This window comes from Corvus cornix, chromosome 5 (genome assembly GCF_000738735.6).
Source record: "Corvus cornix cornix isolate S_Up_H32 chromosome 5, ASM73873v5, whole genome shotgun sequence".
NCBI classification, from domain to species: domain Eukaryota; kingdom Metazoa; phylum Chordata; class Aves; order Passeriformes; family Corvidae; genus Corvus; species Corvus cornix.
This window is the reverse complement of record NC_046335.1, coordinates 49,763,294-49,783,395: the sequence shown is the minus strand read 5'-3', so window position 1 is coordinate 49,783,395 and position 20,102 is coordinate 49,763,294. Positions and strand designations below refer to the sequence as shown.

Sequence of the window (20,102 nt, the reverse complement as noted above, 5' to 3'; positions counted from 1 at the left end):
CAGTAGTAATAAAGGTGTGGTAAGATATGCATGTGTGGGCCATCCAAGAAGTAATCAATGTCTCCACCTGTCCAAGGTGGATGATGATGATGATGATAATAATGATGGATTAGTTGGTGTAACCCTAGTATGGACATTGCTACTTAAATAAAAGAGTCACACCCATGTTTGGCTAATTCAAACAATCATTTTGTACCATTGCAGTGACTCAGGAATGCCTCATATTTCTTGAGTTTTAGACTCCCCGTTGGGAATTGTCTGTAAAGTGACAGCGTAGACCTATGTCGATACAATTTATTAAAGCTTTTGTTTCCTTTATTCCATTGATGACTAAGGCAGGTGTAGTTCTTCTCCCTTAAAGCCCTTCCTTGCCTGAGTAAGGTACTTTCTGCTGTCCTAAAGCCCACCTCTGTAGTTCCTTTTAAAAGTATTTTTTGCTTCTTGAAAGGACCAGATTGATTTCAGCTTATTCACTTAGTAGTAAGAAGGGTTAGGTGTTCTATTCTTGATGTGCTTTGATTATTGAAACGTTTCCCTGGGAAACCCTATAGAAACACTGTTGTTCTGCCAAGTCACTGTGTGACTCTGTGTGTGTGTGTGTGTGTGTCTTGTCTAGGAAAACTGACAGATGATGTAACAGAATTCGTAGAGAGCTGGCAGGAAAATCCTCCACAAGGAACACCCGATTGGGATAAATCTCTTCTCAATGAACCACCGTGCCTGACACAAAGCCGTGAATCTCTGCAGGTTTGGATCAACATTGATCAACATTTGGATCAACATTGATCAATTTTGATCAACATTTGGGTTATTGACATAGTTGGTGATTTTAATTGGAGCAAGAGTTTGACTTAATTTGAATGTTCAGTGAATAATTTGACAACTTTTAAGCCATGAAGGAGACTGGAAATATTTGCACCTTTTTTTGGGGAGAGGTGAATTAAAATACTTACTGCAGCAGATCTTCCTTTGTCCTGTAATCATTTCCCCTCCACCCTGCTGCCCCTCTTTTCTTCTGAATTTAATTCTTGATCTTTTCAAATGTTTTACTGTCTGCATAACAGCCAATAGAAGTGTTTGACTATGAAGCTGAATGAGTGACAAGTTGTAAAATATGGGATTCTTCTAGAACTAGTACACATTCCGTCCCTTTAGGAAGGATAGAAAGAAGCAGGGAAGCAAAACCAGAGCCAGAGCGCAGTTCATTTGCCAGTGCTTAAAAAGACAATTATTGTTGCTTTTTTCCATGACATTGAAGTAATTTTTCCTTTTAATTAGTATTTTCAGGATATAACCCTTAACTTAAAGTGCTTTGAAACTGAAGCTGATGCCAGCTAGGGTTTATTTCTCTTGCCTTTTACTGTGTAATTTAATTAAAATGAAGGCTTTTTTCAGGTCGTCTTGGCTTAGTTGCAAAATTAACTATGCTCTTTTTGGGGAAGGGATATATTTTACTACCACCGACATGACCTTGGATAAAAGATTCAATGTTATGGAAACTTTGGCATGGAGAGCAAGATGTTGCTTAACACTGCTTCTGTTTGGTGAGAGGAAAGTGATTCCTAGACACAGATGTCTGTTCTGATTTTCCACAGCATTCTATTTTATTCTGCTTATGTTTGTTTTTGAAAACCTCATTACAACAGCTGTCTCTTTCGTTTCAGAGGGCATATGCTCTGTGTAATATCCTGTTACATCCCCCATTTAAACAATGTCATGAGTATGTGAGTCCTCTTTCTTTTATGGCAAGCTGCACAAATGATCTCTGCATGTAAGTGAATGTTTTTGGCTAATTCCAAAGCTATTATAAAAAACCATGGTCCTTTTATCATAAGAATGAATTAAAAATGTTAAATGAACAGATTTGTGGCTTTCTCTGCATGTAAGTTTTTATCTATCATTGTGCTGTTATCTTGCTTTTCTCACTTGTTCTAGTTTTACTGCTGTGGAATGCTGTGGAGTTGTTCCTGTTTTCTTTGGTATAAGGATGGCCAAAACCAGGCCCAGATATTTTCCTAATGTGTTAGTCTACGTCCCTTGAATATGTCATCTGTTTTGATTCTGAGTGTGAAACATCCTTAGGTGCTTTCTGCCATTCTACAGCCTTTTTAACTATAACAAAAAGTCACAGTGAATGAGCCTGTTTGGCTTCTTCGAACTGTATGGTAATCCATTGAAAAGAGGAGTTTGATTACTATTTGAACTTATGCTACCATTTCATAACCTGCTATATTGCTGGTCCGAGTGGTTTTGACTAGTTAGATTAAATAAACCAAGGCAGGTCAGAAGATAACTTCCATTTCTTGTACCCTGGTGGCTCACTGGTAGAAATTTTACACTTCCTTCTTCTGACTTCTCTGCAGGATGTTTTTCCTTCTGTAAAAATCAAGACCTTTATTGAAGTGTCCTTATACAGCTGTATCTCTGGCTTTTGTGGATTTATTCAGGAAAATAGTGTCAGGTCTCAAATGTATTAATTACATTGATGATTTCTCTTCAAGTGTGGCAGAAAGTTTTTTATCCTTTTAAGACTTTTAACCTAGTCCAACAGCACAATACTTTAGAACATTGTTGAAGTAGATTCAAACAGCATGGTTGGATGCAATGCAGGAGCATTCATGAGGTTATGATTGTATGTTTGAATGGAGATACACAATAATGTCTCATGTTTTATTTGTGTAAGGTCAGCAGCTGATGATGCAACTTGGTGTCGAGCACTCACTGAGTATGCCAGAGCATGTGCCCAGGCAGGAAAGCCACTTCATGGATGGCGTGTGCACTTCCAGCAGTGTGGTAATGCCCATGCTCTTGTACTCGGAAATGCTGCTTGCTCATTGTATTTTGAGAAGGGTGTCCTTCATAGTTTTACTTCTTTGCCATTCTCCAGTTTTGGATTCATCCTTAATGAAGCTCTTAAGTGAGTCAAATTCACTTCAAGGCTACACAAATGCAATGGGTTTCCTCTTTAATATGTGTGATTTGTACCATATTTCTTTAAAGCACTAAGCTTATTACAATGTTGTTCTTTAAGGTAATTAAACCTTTTTATTTATGTGGAGCTGCTCTTTCAAATATTGTCAAAGTCTTCATGGCTTTGTGATACAGAAAATGTGTATCATGAGTGTTAAAAATAAACTTAAATTGCAGTTTCATAAGACTTCATCTTACAAGTCACATAAAGTAAGTTTGAAAGAGGTTACCTAATTTGTTTGCCTGGAACACAGGACCAAAACTGCTTTGTCATCCATGACAGGAGATTTCCCCTGTGGTTCCAAAAAATCTCTGTTAATGGGTGTTCTGACCACTTCTGGTGATGGTCTGAATATCTAAATAGCTCTGCTGAGAGAAAGTGTAATTTAAGATTATTCCTTCTTAATGCACCTTAAATGGAGCGAGTGGGAATATATAAATATGTGTCAGTTCTCTGTGTGTTAGGAAAGCCATTGTTTTAGACAAAGTTTATGTAGAGAACAGATACTCAACTGACTAGCCAGAAGAGAAATACCTGAAAGAAACATGGGCAATCCATTTAAGCCCTTTGGCAGTAGCTCTACTTCTCTGCCTGTTTCTGTATTTCAGCCATTACCTGTGCTGAGCCCTTGACCTACAGTGAATGCATCAACTGCTGCCCTGTTTCCTGTCACCAACAATCACAGTGCATTGGCAGTGAGCTTCACTGCATTGATGGGTGCTATTGCCCAGATGGTGAGTTTTGCTCCTCAAAACTGTATTTGATTCCGTAAAACTTCCAGATTCCTCCCCAAGTTACACCCTATATGACCTGACTAGAATAAAGCATTCCCAGGAGCTCTTTTATAAACTGAGTGCCAACAGAGAGGGGATAACTGACCTTGTTTTCCTAACTGACAAGAGCCTTTTCCTCCCTGTAAAATGTAGGAATGGGTTTCAGCACAGATCCACATTCTAGCTGTAGAGCTGCACAATTTCAGTGAAAGAATGGGGTTTGCTCTGTTGTTACAGGGCAGCCACCCTCCTGATTTTGGTGGTTGCTGAATGGGTTTTGTTGGTAGGGGGAGGATTGTTTTGGTCGCTTGGGTTTATTTTGTTTGGGTTTTTTTCCTGGTTAGAGTGCTTAGGAAAGCTCAAAACCATGACCTAAATAAAACTCATTCCTGTGGCCAGAAACAGGTTTTGATAGCGAGGCTCTTAGACTGTTGTTTCATCCTGGCAAGTGAGGTATTCAGCAGTGTGGCCTGTAGCAAAACTTTGCCCTCATCACCAAAATAGATGTTAATATCCAATACCTAATAATTAGCTTCTGTTGGCTACATAATTCTGTCTAAAAGGGGACAGAGAAAGTTGTGCCATGGATCTTCAAATCCAGCCTCTTCTATGTATATGTCATAAGTTATGCTTTTTATTGTTTGGTAAAGCCTTTTTTGCTTCTGGTTCTCTGATAAGAAAAGAATTATAATAATAATTATAGTAATAATGAAAAAAGGCAAAAAAAATTTCAGTAAAATGAGGACCACAGAGGCAAAGATTTGTAAATGTGTTAAAAAATAAGCCAAAGGTACTCAAAGCAGCACAGCTTGTATATTTGGGTTTGTTATTTTGTGTATGCATGGATTCCTCTCCCTCTCACCTGGTATTAAATATTTGTTATTTGCACTATGTTTAGTGTATCTTGATAAATTTAGTCACTTGATCCCTGTAATATAGTTTATTTAATATAATTCAAATGCACCCTTTTTTTGGTGAAAATGAGTAACAAATAGTCTAGAGTTTTACTATCATACATGACCATTGTGTTGCTCTTGAATATAATTGTTAGTGCTCTGTCAGCCATTGGCATAGATATTTCAGTTTTTCCTTGTTATTTTATTCCTTCTAGGCTTAATTTATGAAAATGAATTGTGTGTCAAGCCTATGGACTGTCCTTGTGACTACCATGGAAGTTTCTTTGAAATAGGTTCAGTGGTTTATGAAGAATGTAATAACTGGTTAGTAATTTTTCTTTTCGCATTGTGAACCAAATCCCTTAATGATCGTAGGCCTTCCTGAAGGCCCATTTCCCATTATCCCATTTAGAAATGGGATAAACTTGATATGTACTCGCGTTTCTCCATACAAAAATTGTTGTTCTATGTATGTTTTGCAATTAAGGAAAAGATAAACTATTGAGGCATTAATGTGGAAGAAGAGAAAATGACAAATATTGCAGAGAATACTATTAATACTTAGTGCTGTTTTTCGGTTTGAACTCTCCCTTAAAAATAAAAATAATTTAGAATTCAAAATCTTAACAGGAGAACTACTTCGGCTTTGTCTCCTGGTTTTATTGTCTCACTTGGACATAAAGACCCTAATGTAATTGTGACATTAAGCTGCTGTTTTGGAATTTCTTAAGTTAATTTTATAAATTGGAAAGAAAATTTGTAGTACAAGAAAGTGCCTTTTATTGGATCACCTAGACTGAAAAAAGTTGCGGATGTGCAACTTTTTTCCCCACAATAATTCTGTCTTTAGAAGTCATAGGATTCAAAGTGCTTGTGCTTATTCTTCTCAATGTTATTAATCCTTAGCTTTTCTAATGGTTATTAAGGAGCTAAAAAGAAACAATAGTGATACTGGATGCATGGATTAAATTTCACGTGATCGTGTCCTCATGACAAGATTCCAGGCATTCTAAAGACTGATAACTCTGTTGTACCCTTTTGTAAGACTCAAGACACTTGCTGCTCATTCCGTAGAGAAGGAATCCATGAAGAACAACTGAGGGACAGCTGGGTATAACTCAGAAAATAAAAGTATGAAAACTTTTTGTTTTGATTTCAGCACTTGCATTGGAGGAAAGTGGATCTGTACAAATCTTACATGTCCAGGTGTGTCAAAGTCTTGAATACTTAACTGTTTGATAACTCAATTCTTACTTCACGTAAAATAGTACTTTTAGATCTTAATATGGTATTTCACTATGTATTTGCATTTTTATTTCAACCTACACACTCAGATTAAATATTAAAATGGTCTGGCTTATCAGGTAACTGTGTTAATATTTCTGAAAATCAGTCTTACGAGCCACAAATCCAGTACCCATAACATAAGGATGACACACATTATTGCCTCTTTCTGGGGCAGGAGCTGCTCAGGTATCCTGGCCTGGCATCAGGTGGGAACTCCATAACAAAAGCAAGGAAAAGTTGGAGTTCCTAACTGTGTTCCTAACACCTGGTTGTAACATAAATACAATTTTATAAATTAAAGAATGTATCAGAGTGTATGAACTCACCAGTAGTTAGAACTGTAGAGCTATTGCTATGATTAGTACTCTGCCTTTACTACATGCTTACATGCATTATTTATTATGTTTTTCAGCTGAATGCTCCATTTCAGGAGACACCCATTTCATGACCTTTGATGGGCGCAAATACACTTTCCAAGCCACCTGCCAATATATTCTGGCAAAGAGCCGCACCTCTGGAATGTTCACTGTATCCTTGCAAAATGCTCCTTGTGGACAGGTAAGAGTTGCAGCCTTCTTGTAATGTTTATATCCTGAAGGGCCTATTAGTGGAGGGGAAAAAAAGCATTTAAAAAGAAAAGCAAGCTACAAGTCTGTGCATGTGTATAGCTGATCCTAAGGGTGCTGTTAAAAGTGGTGTGATACTACTTTGTGTTTGAAAGTTTTTGATGCTGTACACAGAAGTCACCAAATATTTTTGTCTGCCTTACATCCGAGACCTGTTCTTTCATTTGTCTTGTATGTGCATTTCTGAGCATGTATTATAAAACTATGTGTGAGGTATGGAGCACTGGTAAGGTTTTTGACTACAGAGTTTCATTTTTATTACAGTCTTGAAAGGGCTAATAATTTTCAGGCAGTTAAGATAGAACAGATCTTAAAATTCATACATGGTACAGGAAATGTAGTGCACTGAACTTAGCTGTTTTCTCGAATCAGGCTTTTCTCACTGTCTGAGTTCTACATGTGCATGTAAGGGCAGGATTTGGCCCACATTTATACTAAGGTCATGATTACCAAGCTGCTGGATTCACCGTAGGAGAGAGACTTCGTATCTTGGCCAGATTTATGTTCTGTCTCTGATGGCCTTCTGTAATAATTTTTACTTAGAAGCAACTGTACCGGCATTTGAAGTGTATATAGCCTTAAATATGACTTTGCCATGATTCTAGACCATCTATATATGTTAGGCCCACATTATTACATAATTCACATAAAATCAGATTTAGCACCTTTGCTTTGTACTTCTGTGGAGGTAGCTACATTATTTTTCTTCTGTGTTCTAAATAAATGTGTGATTCTGTAAGTCCTTTTACATTAATGATTGCAGTCACTTTCTCTGCAGTTTCTATTGTTCATGCACTTGAGATTTCCTTGGAGAAATGAAATGGTTATATCAGTTGTCATGCTACACTTTATAAAGGCATATTTCAGTAGTTGTTTTCTATTTCTGCATTTTAACCTACTTCTCTGGATGACCGAAAAGATTTTTAAGTAGAAAGTTAGAATAAAGTTGCAGTGACAAGTTTATTATAATAGAAAGTTTTATTTGCAGTCCAGGTAGGAGATTGGAGACTGAGTGCAGGGAGTGCCCCCATCTCAGTGGTAGAAGTTGAGAGGTAAGAAAAATAGCTTAACTGGATAGAAACCAAATATATTCTGAAACTTGATGATCCACAAACAAATGTCTCTTCTATGGTTCCTAGGAGAAGTGTATCAGGACCCTAGATGAGATATGTGACAGGGCCTAGAAGTTACCACTGCTGAAAAAGTGGATTCCTGGGTAGGAAATAAAATCTCTGTATAACACTCTAACAGCCTTCAGCTCTTTGAGATAGAAGTGTTACAGTGAGGCCTGTGAAATGAAGTCTTGGCAAGGACATGCACATTTAAAGAACTTCCACACTTTAACCTCTGTGTGCATTTTTCTTGTGATCCTGCTAGAATTTCCTGTTTATAGGAAGATTGAAGCTGTTTCAAGATGTATTTGGTTGTTGTTAGAATTCCCCCCTTCAAGTACCTATTTGAGTTAGCTTGGTTTTATTTCAACAAGTTGGGCTGGCTTCATTCTGTGCTAACCTTGGAAACCTGAGGAGCTGATTAAGTTTGTATCATCTCAAAGAAGTAAAAAATAAAAGGAATATATGTGAAACAAAACATAGGCATAGGCATACATCTGTTCAGTGTCATAGTCTTAGAATTTTGCAGGGTCCAAGAAGCTTGAGAAAGGTGGTTGTGCATAGTATAGATTAACTATATAATGGAAGAAAAGCAAAGGAAATCCCCAGAGAAACTGTCTAGGCAACTTTTATATCGAATGAGAGTTGAGGCCAAAGTGACTTCTTGCCGAAGCTCACAGCAGAGTACCTTTCAGCCTGACCTGCTGAAAAGCCCATCAATTAACAGAGCAAATATCTGCTGTGATAATGTGCGTAGTATGTATGTGTGTCTCATTCCCTTGGGCTAGGGAACACTCTGCATACAAACAGACAGAATTACGCTTTTTGGTTTAGTTTTTGTGGTTACTTTTTGTTGGGGAAAGTGATAACCAAACAAGCTGGCTTTCTGCAGCGCTGGTGAGACTGCAGAGTGCTTTGTGGTAACTCTTGCATTCTTCCTCAGCCTCACTCTGTGACTTTGCTTAATGTGTCTTTGTGTCCAGGTGGTTTGTAGGTGAAAAAAACCAGATTCTCTTGGCTTTTACTGCATGTTGGGCTTCATACCTCACCTAGCCTTTAACAAAAGTAACCTGATCAGTCCCTAACAGGCATAGATTTTACAGAGGTCTGAGTAAAGCATTCTGGATGTTAACAGAGTAATCAGAGGATTATGGGATATGTCCCAGAACTACATGCTGCTAATTTAATTATCAGTGTACGGGTGATAAGAGGGTAGTGAGAACAGTTTGTGTAGTATAATGCAAGAATTTGGGGCTTCAGTGCAGCTATTCAAGTCTCTAATTATCAACCAGCTGGTACCACTTGGCAGGAGATCTGCTTTTCAGTTCCCCAGGCACCCTCCATTATTTTTTTTTTCCCATTTATAAAAATTAATGAATTGAAATGGGAAGCTAAAAGATTTGTAATGTGGAATCTCATATTTCTTGATGGCTTGAGATTTTATGTGCTTCCTTAAAAAAGCCTTATCACTCCCATCTCATTCAAGCAGACTAGAAAATGTGGAAAGAAAATACCTGGGGAGATTTCAGCTTTCTGAATCACAAAGAATCCAGTCATCCTGAGCCTTAGAGTTGGTGACATAAACAGTCATCAGGCAACAGGTTATTTCAAAATGATGTGAAATTTTGTTTAAGCACTTTCTGGAAGGAGAATCAGTCAAGTGATCAGCACAGCTTAACCTTATCTGAGTTTCAGGTGACAGCCTCACTGGCTTTGTAGTTTGTATGATGAGAAGGTCTTCTGAATATAGATTTTTTTTTTTTTTTTTTTTTTTTAAGAGTCTAGTGAGAGAAATGGCCATTCCTGTGAAAACACCTGCCAAAAGCTGACAGGGCCAGTGCTGAGAAAGAAACAGTCTATTGGAACAGAGAACAATTGTCAGGCAGAATTTCTCCTTCAGTTTAAGCCTCAAGGAATAATAAAGCTTTTGTTGATACTGTGTAGTAATGTACATACTGTGGAGGGTTGTTTTCTTGGTTCTCCTCTGTTCTGCATGCCTCCAGACATTCTTTTATTTTCAGCTTTTTAAAAGACCAACCGTATTGTCAATTTGTATCCATTGTTGCTGAATGAAATGCACAGAAACCTAATTTCTTAGTAAAGAGGCAAGACAGCAAGATAAGCTGCAAGTACACGGCTTCACAGGGCAGATGTCTGTCTTCACTCTCAGTCCAGGAGAGATGGCTGAGCTTATGAAATATCTCCAGTTATTTTTATAACCTCCTATTTTCAAGTTTCATTTTATCTTTTCCTCTGCCGGTGAAAGATCACTGTTGCATTATTGTCTAGAGACAGGGAAATTCTGCATGTAGTTTTTAATCTTTACACACCGAGGTGTGCACTTGTGTCCATGGTACTTGAGCTGACAGATGATCTACTCTGTGCTAGTTCAGCATCTCTCAGAGCCACGTGGTAGCGCGACTTGCAGCTCTAGGAATGGTTTTCAACAATCAGGGCAGCATTTGAAGTCCCAGTAAAAGTCAGAGTTGAATAAAAGTGTAAATCTTTAAGCTGAACGTTCCGATCTCTTTGCACTGTGAATGATCCTATTCACTGTATAATTTTGATATTTGTGCAGCTGTCCAAAGGTTGTCTTTTTCAGTGCCTCTTTCAGCACTGAAGATGCTTAGAATTTTACTGTTTCATCATTAGTTATGGCTTCACTGGAGGCAGTGGGGCTGAATAATGTGGCCTCCAACACCTCTGGTGGTTATTTCTTGGCTGCAGCACAGTTCCAGATGCAATCAATTTGGAATTTTCTGCAGGGAGACCTAGAATGTTCTTTGGCCATGTGATGTCTGTATATATTCTGGTGTGTAAGACTGTTTTGAATTTGTGCTGAAAATGGTGTTGGTAAGAGAGATGGTTTTTGTTAGGACATTATGAAACATCAAAGATGCATAATTGAGATGAGAGTAAGATGAACAAATAGTGTGACAAGAGTGGACCCAATTTTTGTCATTGTTCTGGAATACTTGTTAAATGGTTACAAGGTCTTGCAGTGAAGGAGGCTGAGCAGAAGAACCAGCAACTGGGTGCTTCCCCCTTTCGTCTGCAGATGGCAGGGAATGGACAGTCTCTTGACTTTATCCAGCCACACTAGGCCAGCCTAAATAAGCTAGTGTCTCAAGCTGTGCTAAAGAGATTTGAGTGTAACAGGAGTGGCACAAACCTGATTTCCTTCTAGATCAATAAGAAAGTAAAATGTGGATTTGGATTTTGATGTGTTTCAGCGTGTAGCAAGGTCAGTGCTGACATGGTGAAGTTCAAGTCATCTCTCGATCTATCTCGGTGCCTGATTCTCTTTGATAAAATATTTTTCTTAAGAAATTAAGTAGTGATCAAATTCATGTTGTTAAGAAAAATCTGTTAACCTGCTGTAGTTAATATGCATTCTTTAACAAGCATTCTTTCCATATTGGCATTGGAAGCCAAAGTACCACTCTGGAAAGTAGAAGTCCTGTCCTAAAAACTTTGATTGTAATTGACCACTGTTAATCATCTACCTGACTTGTTTCCATGTTACTTAGTAGAGGTGTATTTGCTGTAGAATTTCAGTTAATTAGCTGCTTTTGGTACTGCTGACAATTCGGTTTCACTGGAGAGTGTGGGTGTAAAAAAAGTGAACAAGGTTGGTCTAGGATTTTTTTTTGAGTATATTTCATCCAGACTGCAATTCAGTATTCCTACTTGTGCTTTTTTCTGTATGACATTTTGACTTGAAGAAGTGAAATGGAAATAAGAATAAGCAACAGTAGCAGCAAGAAGCAAGCTGGGTCAGTTGGATGTGGTGATACTTTACGCTGTCACGATGCTGCCTTTCTTCCATCAATATTCATCCAGGGAGCTTATGAACATGGTTTACTCTACAACTCCCCTCAGAAATAATTAACTTAGATGCCGTTTTAAATAACGATTTAAAAGATGTTTTGTCTTTCATTAATGTTTGCCTTTAAAAGAATTTTGTATCTTAAAATAAGCTTTAAAAGAAGCTGGGTGTATCAGAACACGTTGAAGTACAAATCTGGAGTTTGATGCACTGCTCTGTAGATAATGCAGCGTTGTTAGTGAGCATCAACTCAGCCTCAGTGGGTCTTTAATCAAGGTGTCTCATGAGTTGAGGGTGTCGTGGTACTAAGCTATGTAAAAATTGTTTAAATTTCTTTCCAAATCCCAATTCTGTGCTGTATTTGCATAGCAGGTTAGTGTTATTAGACACATATGGGAAATCATTCAAAATAATGAACTTTCTGACTTAGCTGTAAAGCTGCATGTTTTATAAGTGCACTCTGCTAGAGAAGCAGGATATAACTTAAAATTTTAGTTCCCCACTAAGTATAACTTTGCTTGTTTGTTTTGCTCTCACTTGCAGAACCAGGATGGATCATGTATCCAATCCATCAGCCTTATTCTTAAGCAGGACCCCAAGAGGCAAGTGACTCTGACTCATTCAGGAGATGTTTTGATCTATGACCAGTTCAAAATTAACCTGCCTTATGCAGATGGTAAGGAATAAAGCATATAAACCCGATAAAACACTAGAGCAATATTCTAATGGCATTTGTGCATGTTGTGATACTGTCAATATTGCTAACATACTGAAGTTAAAAGGCATATTTTAGTATCAATATCGTTTTCTTAAGAAACACTGTGTTTCTTAAACTCACTTTTGATGTACTTTTTACACTAATGGTAGGAGGTGTGCAGTGGCTGCACTGGACTAGTTGTCTCCTTTGTTAAGGTTGTATTTATTTTAACAAGTCCAAATGCCATCCCTCACATTTGCAAGGTTTGTTAGTTTTTGCCTGAGGGGACATTCTTTCCTCTTGAAAATTATTATTCTTGAATGGAATAATTTCTTCTCCCATTTTTGTAAGCAACTCATGTAAATTTAAGCAGAAAGAGTCCTATTGCCCCTTGGAGACGAGCTACAGATTTTCAGACAAAAAATGAATTTTGTTTCTTTTTGCTTTGAGTTTTTAAATCTCTGTCCTGAAGATGTCTGGCATTCTACATAGGAATATGTGATTGTTAGATTTAGTGTTATCTTTAATGAGAGCTTGATATGCAGATCATTAGTACATTTGATATCTGCAAGGCCTTGGCTCTTCGGGAATTTCACAAAAAATGCTTTAACACAGGAAGCGTGTTCCTGGTTATAGGATTAGTTTGTCTACAAAAAATGGTCTGCAATGTTTATATCTTTAAATTGATTTCATTTAGTGCATTTTAAAAAGTGTGGTGACTCTCACAAGTTTCTTATTTCGTTCTTAAAGTTTGAATCAGTATAATCTTTCATGAGAAATCAATGTTTAGAGGAAAATAGGAGAAAAAGTAAACTTACATAAGTGCTGTAAACCAAAACGAGTGAAATGACAAGAAACAAAATGTAAATTTCAAGCAGATTTCCTTTCCCTTTCAACAGTTTCTGTTTTTACTCACCAGAGTTATTTGAAATACGGAAACTCTCCTCTGTATTTCTGCAAGTAAAGACACAGATTGGATTACAGATCCTCTACGACAGAGAAGGACTGAGGCTTTACCTTCAAGTGGATGAACGGTGGAAGGATGACACTGTGGGCCTCTGTGGAACCTTCAATGGAAACACAGAGGATGATTTTCTGTATGCAGAGCTGCAAGATTTTTATCTGCCAGTATATGAATATCCATAGTTAGAGTGGTAGATCAAATGTGTACTGAAGCTGAAAGGATAGATACCAAGAATAATTTATTTTGAAGGTTTTCATTAGTGAGATAGATAGTAGGGTTTAGTTTGCTAACAAAATCTATAGCTTCATCTACAGAATATCAAGCCAGATTTTGCTTGAAATATATATTATAAATATATATTTAAAAATATTTTATATATATAAATTTTTAATATAAAACTCTGGTGAAGTGTACATGATGCACAAGGGCTATTTTACCAGAAAAATGTTGTCCAAAATACAGAGTGGCCTACGTCAGGAACTTTCTGCCTCTCTACAAGAGTCTATCTCTTTCCAGTTCCTGTTTTCTCCTGCGAGTCCTAATCTGCTGTCTCTGACAGAGCCTCCATTGTTCAGTTCCTGCAGAGCAGCACCAGGAACAGGCTGCTCCCTGAGCTTCTCTTCCTTGGGATGCAGTGAGAGGTGGTCAGAGCTGCCCAAGCACCATAGTCAAAACTGCTGTTTGCCCAGTTTCTTTGCAACATACTTCTCACAGACACTAAAGAACAAATTGGCTTCCAGTGGATTAGAGTAGCCTAATGGAGCTGGGAGAAGAACACAAATTTAGGACACAACAGGATAGTTCTTTTACCAAGATATGATAAGGAAGAGTAGGAGAACTTATTCTCTCAAGACCGTTGCAATTTTTCTAACTCAAAACTAATTGAGAAATGGAAAAGCTTTCCATTATATTTCCAGTTTAAAAAGACATATCCACACACAAATATACCAGTGGAATTTTGAACACTTTTTATTTTACAGATTCAAAAGTATTATCAGACTATTATTTATAATGAGACTAGGAAATACATAGACAACATCTCGATGAAGCGATATTTCTGTAAAACCAGTTAAAATATTTCTGTTTGACAAGTAGTTTTGTAGTGTATTTTTGATGACAGCCGTTGGATTGCTCTCATGCAAGTGAGCAGCTGTTCAATAGTTGGCATTTGTGCAAAAAGCACTTAAACCTGGGGACTTCTGAATTGTGCTGAGACATGACACAGACTGTGGTGTTTAATCATCTTGACAGGTACGCAACCAGCCTGACCCACAGCGGATTTGGGAGACTTGCCCTAGGCAGTGGTGTCTTTTGCAACGCCTTCAATCCCAGCTGCTTTACCAGTGACAATACTCCTGATTGTGTGCCTAATGCAATCTTTTTCCTCAAGTGTAGCACTCCATGTTTAAATGCACAGTTTTGATCGTTCTCTCTGTATGATGTTATTGTGCCTTGGTTATTTTGATCAAAGTCTTTATCATTCAGCTTCTATTACCTGGGCCTCATGGGTATCAATTGCTTTTGCAGTTGTATTTCTGGATGCTTGGATTTCTTTTCTTTTCTCTTTCCTGAAAGGAAAAGAGCCTGGGAAGTCAGCAACAGACAGGAAAGTACAGGTAGAAGAGAGATTAAAAATGAATCGGATTATCACTAAGGAGCCAAAAGTACAAATAAGGGAGTTCAAACTATCAGGACAGTGATGCTTATGATTGAATGAGTCATTCCATAAAAATGGAATTTGGTCTATTTTGATCTTTTCTTCCTTAAAAAGTCTCTAGGGGACATTTCTTTTGTTTCTGGGTCTGTACCTGGAAAGAGAGAGGAGTCCTGAAATTTAGGATTACAGTTTTACGGGGAAGTGCATGAGAATATGGAACAGTGAAAGAGGAGCTTGAATCAAAGGGTGTTAGAACTGAGACCATTCTGCAAATTCACCATGTTTTTTCTGGCTAACTTGTTTTGTAAAAGATCTCCGGTTGGAGTAACAGAAAGCACTCCAGAGCTGTTTGGAAACACGTGGAAAACTTCATCGGCGTGTGTTCTTGTGCGTGATAGTTCACAGGTGGATCCGTGTGATGTTCATCTGCAGGCAGGTGGGCAGTGAAGGTCTATTCTTATTGACAAATGCATTTCTACTTAGCACATCTGTGCCTTTTTTCCTAGCTGGATCAGGTACAGCAATTACCAGTCCTACCCATTAAAGAAATTAGTACCTAGAGGCAGCTGAGTTCAATGCCCTAAGAAATCACAGTGTGTATTGTTTGAGGATTTTGTAATACTTGCAGAGGCACTTGAAACACATCAATTTTATTTCTGGTTTGCAGTTACACTGTGTTAAGTTAAACATGCATTAAAGTTTGGTAGTATGTTGTGTATTGGTGATGCTGCTAGTTAAGATGGAGACTCAAAACTACTGCAGTATTCGTTTTTGAGAATACTAAAAAAAGCCTAAATACTTGATAGTTGTCTACTGTGGAAGAGGATGAGTGGAAAAAAGATGCTTATGCACTGCCAGCCTATAGATTTAGCTGAAAGGGTCCAGGTGGGGTAATACACAGGTGGCTGATGCCATGAGGACCACAGATAGGTCATTAAGTCATCCTTTAATAATTATGAACTTTGTAGATCATCAGTTATATCCCTTTCACAGTTCCTACCACTTCTTGTATTGGACACTACGCACTTGTAAAGCCATAGAGGTAGAATATTAATTACGTTGCTGTAATTTCAGCAATGCTTGGGAATTGTCGTGTCTCCTGCTACAGCATCACCTGTCTTCTGAGTATTTACATGATGTGCAGCACTAAAAAGCTGCATTCTTGGTAACAGATTTGGACGTGAACCTTAGTTCTTCTTTATACCTGTGTAGTTATCAAAGATTAAAAGATTTATGTGGAAATAGAATATAACCATGATTGGTTGCATTGTATAGAAGACACTTTTTGTTCCAAGTCTTTTTGAACTCCCTCACTGAAACAGTTTTTAATCTGTTATTTGTGTAGCCTCTTATGCAGCGGAAGCTTGTAGCATCCTTACGAAAGATCTTTTTGCTCCATGCTACCCCTATTTGAGTCCTGTTCCCTATTTTGAGCAGTGCAGAAGAGACACTTGCAAATGTGGACAGACTTGTTTTTGCTCTGCTCTGGCCCATTACGCTCATCATTGCCGAAGGTTTGGAGTTGTAATAGATTTCAGAGGAGCTGTCCCAGATTGTGGTGAGTTTACTTTCACTTCTAGACTTAAATAATTACTGCCTGAGCACTTTGGAGACAATCAGAAAATAAAATTAAATCAATACAATCTTTTAAAAGAGAAAAGGATTAATTCTAGTGTGATCTTCTGTGTGCCGGACAAGGTTATTTTTTCATCAAGACAGAGTTAATAGTAGTGTTCTTAGAGGATTCTTCCTTTACAGTTTACTTTCTTTACTTCTTTGACCTATGAAACATTATAAAGATTTTTTTTCAATAGTTGGAGGACTTCAAATGTGTACAGAATTCAAAATATGTCTGTCCTTATTATATGGCATTGCACAGCTCGTACCATATAGATATTATTCATGAACTGCATGAATAGATTTCTTTTCCTTGTAGGTGCTAGGTTTATCTAATTTTTTAAATTAACAAGAAGAGGAATGATGGTATTTAGCAGTTTTAGTTGGATTACTGTCAACTTCTGCTGTCTGACAATCTCTTGGCTTATCCTCTTACTGTCAGCAACACCGGAATACACGAAGTGCTGAAGCAAGTGTTGAAACTTGGTATTGTTGTTATTTAGTTTTAAACAAAGAGAAGAATTCAGAATTTACGTATCTTTATAGATCACGTCTGTTATCTACTCCATAAAGCCTCACAAGCAAAGGAGTGGGATAATATTAAGTTCTTCAGTTTATATTAATTTTTAATGATGCAAAAGATATTGATAGGACATGTTAGGCTCTCACGCACCTTTTAAAAAAAAAATGGAATTGGAAACCCGATCAAACAACCTGAAACTGACACCCCTGATGTCAGAGTCTGGTCTGGCTCTATTAACAAGTCTGAAAATCATTTCTAATGAACATTCAAGAACTTAAAATTTAACAGTTGTCATCACACCATGTAATTATCCATGTTGTAGTGCATGATGAAGAGGATTAAGTTGGTCCAGCTTCAGCATCTCAAGCTGGAATATCTGTATATATATCTGACAAGACTGGCTCATTTGCTTTAGTTATGGCCTGAATGGCTGTGTCCACTTTTGATTGAAAGAGTCATTCAAGCCATTTGATTTTATTTAACTTTTCTGGAAGTAAGTACAGTTCTCTTATTTAAAAAGTCATGCTTGTAGCATTTAAAATACGTGAATCTGTTAGTATTTCAAGAGCTTCAGACTTTTTTTCAGTAGAGCTTTATAAGAGACATATATAGGGAGAGATAGAAGAAAACTTAAGATGGTATTGTGCAACATCTGCAAAGTATACACATTTTATTTAATGCTTTTAATGTTTTCTTTAAGGTGCTGTGCACTTCCAAAAGCCCATACACAAGAGCCAAGTATTTTCAGAGTTAGAGGCAAAAAGGCTTCAGCTGTTCAGTTTCCACAGTGTAAATCTGGATTAACTGCACAGACTCATTGCGCTTGTTATTACTGTGGATTTACATCTGTGTAGTTTACACAACCTAGTGCCAAGATAGCAATTTTAGTGGAATTTAATGTGATTGGGAACGAAAGAATGGAGATGTTTATCAGAAAGCTTTTGGGAGGTACTTGAGTCTCTTGCACTGCAATTTGAGAGATTTGTTTCATTTGGACAGCTCTTTCATGTGAAGATACAAAGGAGTACAGTACTTGTGTATCTACCTGTGGCAGAACCTGCCAAGCACTGTCTGTGCCAGAGACATGCAGCAGTGGCTGTGTTGAAGGTTGTGCCTGTCCCTCTGGAATGTATTTGGATACCAAGACTGAACAATGTGTGCAGAGGTGGGTAAAATTGCAGTTCCGATACTCAAACCTGTTGTTTTGGACCACCACATTCGCAAGTCAGAGTGGGAAGCTAATAAACATCTACCCTTGTAGATGATATGCATCTGTAAACTTGACAGGGTCTCTTAGACTTATACAGAACTGATGTCTGTGTTAATCAAAAATAGCTTTTCTATCGCGTGTACACTCATCCAACATCATCAGTGCTAGTTCTTACATTTCTGTCTGGTTTTTGGCATATAAGAGATGCAAAACATAAGGTTCCACTTTCCTACTGATTTGGTTTGAAATGTGCTTGAGTTGTATGGCAGTACTGAGATCAATTTCTTTCATTAAAAAAGAGCAAAACAGAACAGGACAACCACAAAACCACCAGCTAACCAAAAAAAACCTCACCTAAACCAAAAAAGCAGCCAACTGAAATTTGAACAGCAATTAAGTCAATGGGAATTTTGTTTTATTTCTTCAGTTTGGGTTAATCAGTTACATGTTTTTTCTCTACTCCAGAAATGAATGCCCATGTTACTTTCAAGGAATTGACTATCCCCCTGGAGAAAATGTCGTGACATCTTTAGGTAAATGGTAAGATACAAAACTGTGTTTTCACATAACACGTAATTGTGTCACAATTTTAAGAGCTCTATCAAATCATTCTGGTTATTTTGTTGGGTTTCCTTTTTGTTGTTTTAGTTATTTTTTAATGAAATATACAGAATAAGCCTGCATCCGTTTTCTACGTTTGACAAAGGTCCTTTAGAATTCAGGCTTTTTAGGCTGCTGTGCCTTGTAATGCAATATATTGAAGTGCAAAGCAGAAAGAAAGGCACAATAATTTCTTATATCCATACCAATGTGGAGAGCTTCAGAAAAGCTCAGAGATTTCCTGACTGTCCCTAGATCTTCATTGCTATTCTCCTTCCCTGTACCAGATTCTAAGTCCTTTTATGAAGAATTATTAAGAATCTGTCTTCCTCTAGTATAGAATCATTTTAAAAGAGCAATGTGGCTTTTGCCAACTAAGGAACAACACAAAAAACTGTCAGCTGCAGCCAATGGTAAATAAGCATCTCTGTTACTGTTCCTTATATTTGGCATTTGTTTTTGTCCTCTTGCTCTTCCATTTGCATCATCGCAGTCATGACATTAGAGAAGAAAGCTTGTTAGATGATCCTGGATGCTGCCAGATGCATCCTTTTCAACAGTAATTTCTGTCTGGAGAAGGTTAAATAATGTGGACAACAAGTTCTGTAAATAACAAGCTTTCAAAAGTAATATCTGAGCTCTCACTGCTTGTATCAGTTGTTACAGCACTTAATTAAAAGCAGAGCAGACTGAATCATGTCTGTGACAAATCAATGTAGTGCTTTAGTTTGTTGTAAAAGCCACATTAGAGATTGGTGTTGTCAGGCATCTATTGCAATGGGGGCACTTAGTAAGCACACACAAACTCATTCTTACTCTTGTTGATGCTGTGATGATTTTTTGCCTTTTCTTTTACACCCCTGTTACCCTTTTTTACAATTTCTGTATTCTTAGTGCTTTTTGCCTACATTCTTGGACTTGTTGGTCAGGCTAGGAGACTAAACATTTTAGAAGCTTCATAGGTGGGGGTTAGTGTGCTCCAGACCCCAAGGTCCTCTCCAGAACACATTCTATTAGATAGAACCATCCAGGGGAAGGTTCCTTGGGGAGGGGGGCTCACTCGAGCCTCTCATTGGGGAATCTTTGATAGATTTGCTAATTAGTAAGACCTGTAATGTTATACCGGATCTATTGGGGGGTGCATTGTGATGTGCATTTTCGGTGCACTCGACCTGGACGTGTGCACCTAAGGATCCTTAAAATAAATACCAAGGTAAAATCCCTTTTGCTCTTCTAACCGTGTTTGACTCTTGATTTTAAGACCAGGAAAAGGCATCATTGTCAGCTGTCCATAAATACTGATTATTGTAAGTCGGTATCTTACTCATCAAGTTGGCTTA

The 20,102-nt window shown here is 37.7% G+C and overlaps 1 protein-coding gene across 3 annotated transcripts in view; it reads left to right on the top strand.

The window, feature by feature from the left end:
• Positions 1-20,102, top strand: part of OTOG (otogelin) — a 95,027-nt gene that overhangs the window by 11,415 nt on the left and 63,510 nt on the right. For all 3 annotated transcript variants that reach the window (XM_039553235.1, XM_039553236.1, XM_039553237.1), the window contains exons 9-21: positions 617-747; positions 1,665-1,771; positions 2,684-2,793; positions 3,580-3,705; positions 4,856-4,964; positions 5,800-5,846; positions 6,340-6,485; positions 12,038-12,170; positions 13,111-13,288; positions 15,124-15,248; positions 16,158-16,370; positions 17,952-18,117; positions 18,628-18,702. In XM_039553235.1, coding sequence (XP_039409169.1) covers positions 617-747; positions 1,665-1,771; positions 2,684-2,793; positions 3,580-3,705; positions 4,856-4,964; positions 5,800-5,846; positions 6,340-6,485; positions 12,038-12,170; positions 13,111-13,288; positions 15,124-15,248; positions 16,158-16,370; positions 17,952-18,117; positions 18,628-18,702 — 1,666 coding nt within the window. The remainder of the gene's footprint in view (positions 1-616; positions 748-1,664; positions 1,772-2,683; positions 2,794-3,579; positions 3,706-4,855; positions 4,965-5,799; positions 5,847-6,339; positions 6,486-12,037; positions 12,171-13,110; positions 13,289-15,123; positions 15,249-16,157; positions 16,371-17,951; positions 18,118-18,627; positions 18,703-20,102) is intronic.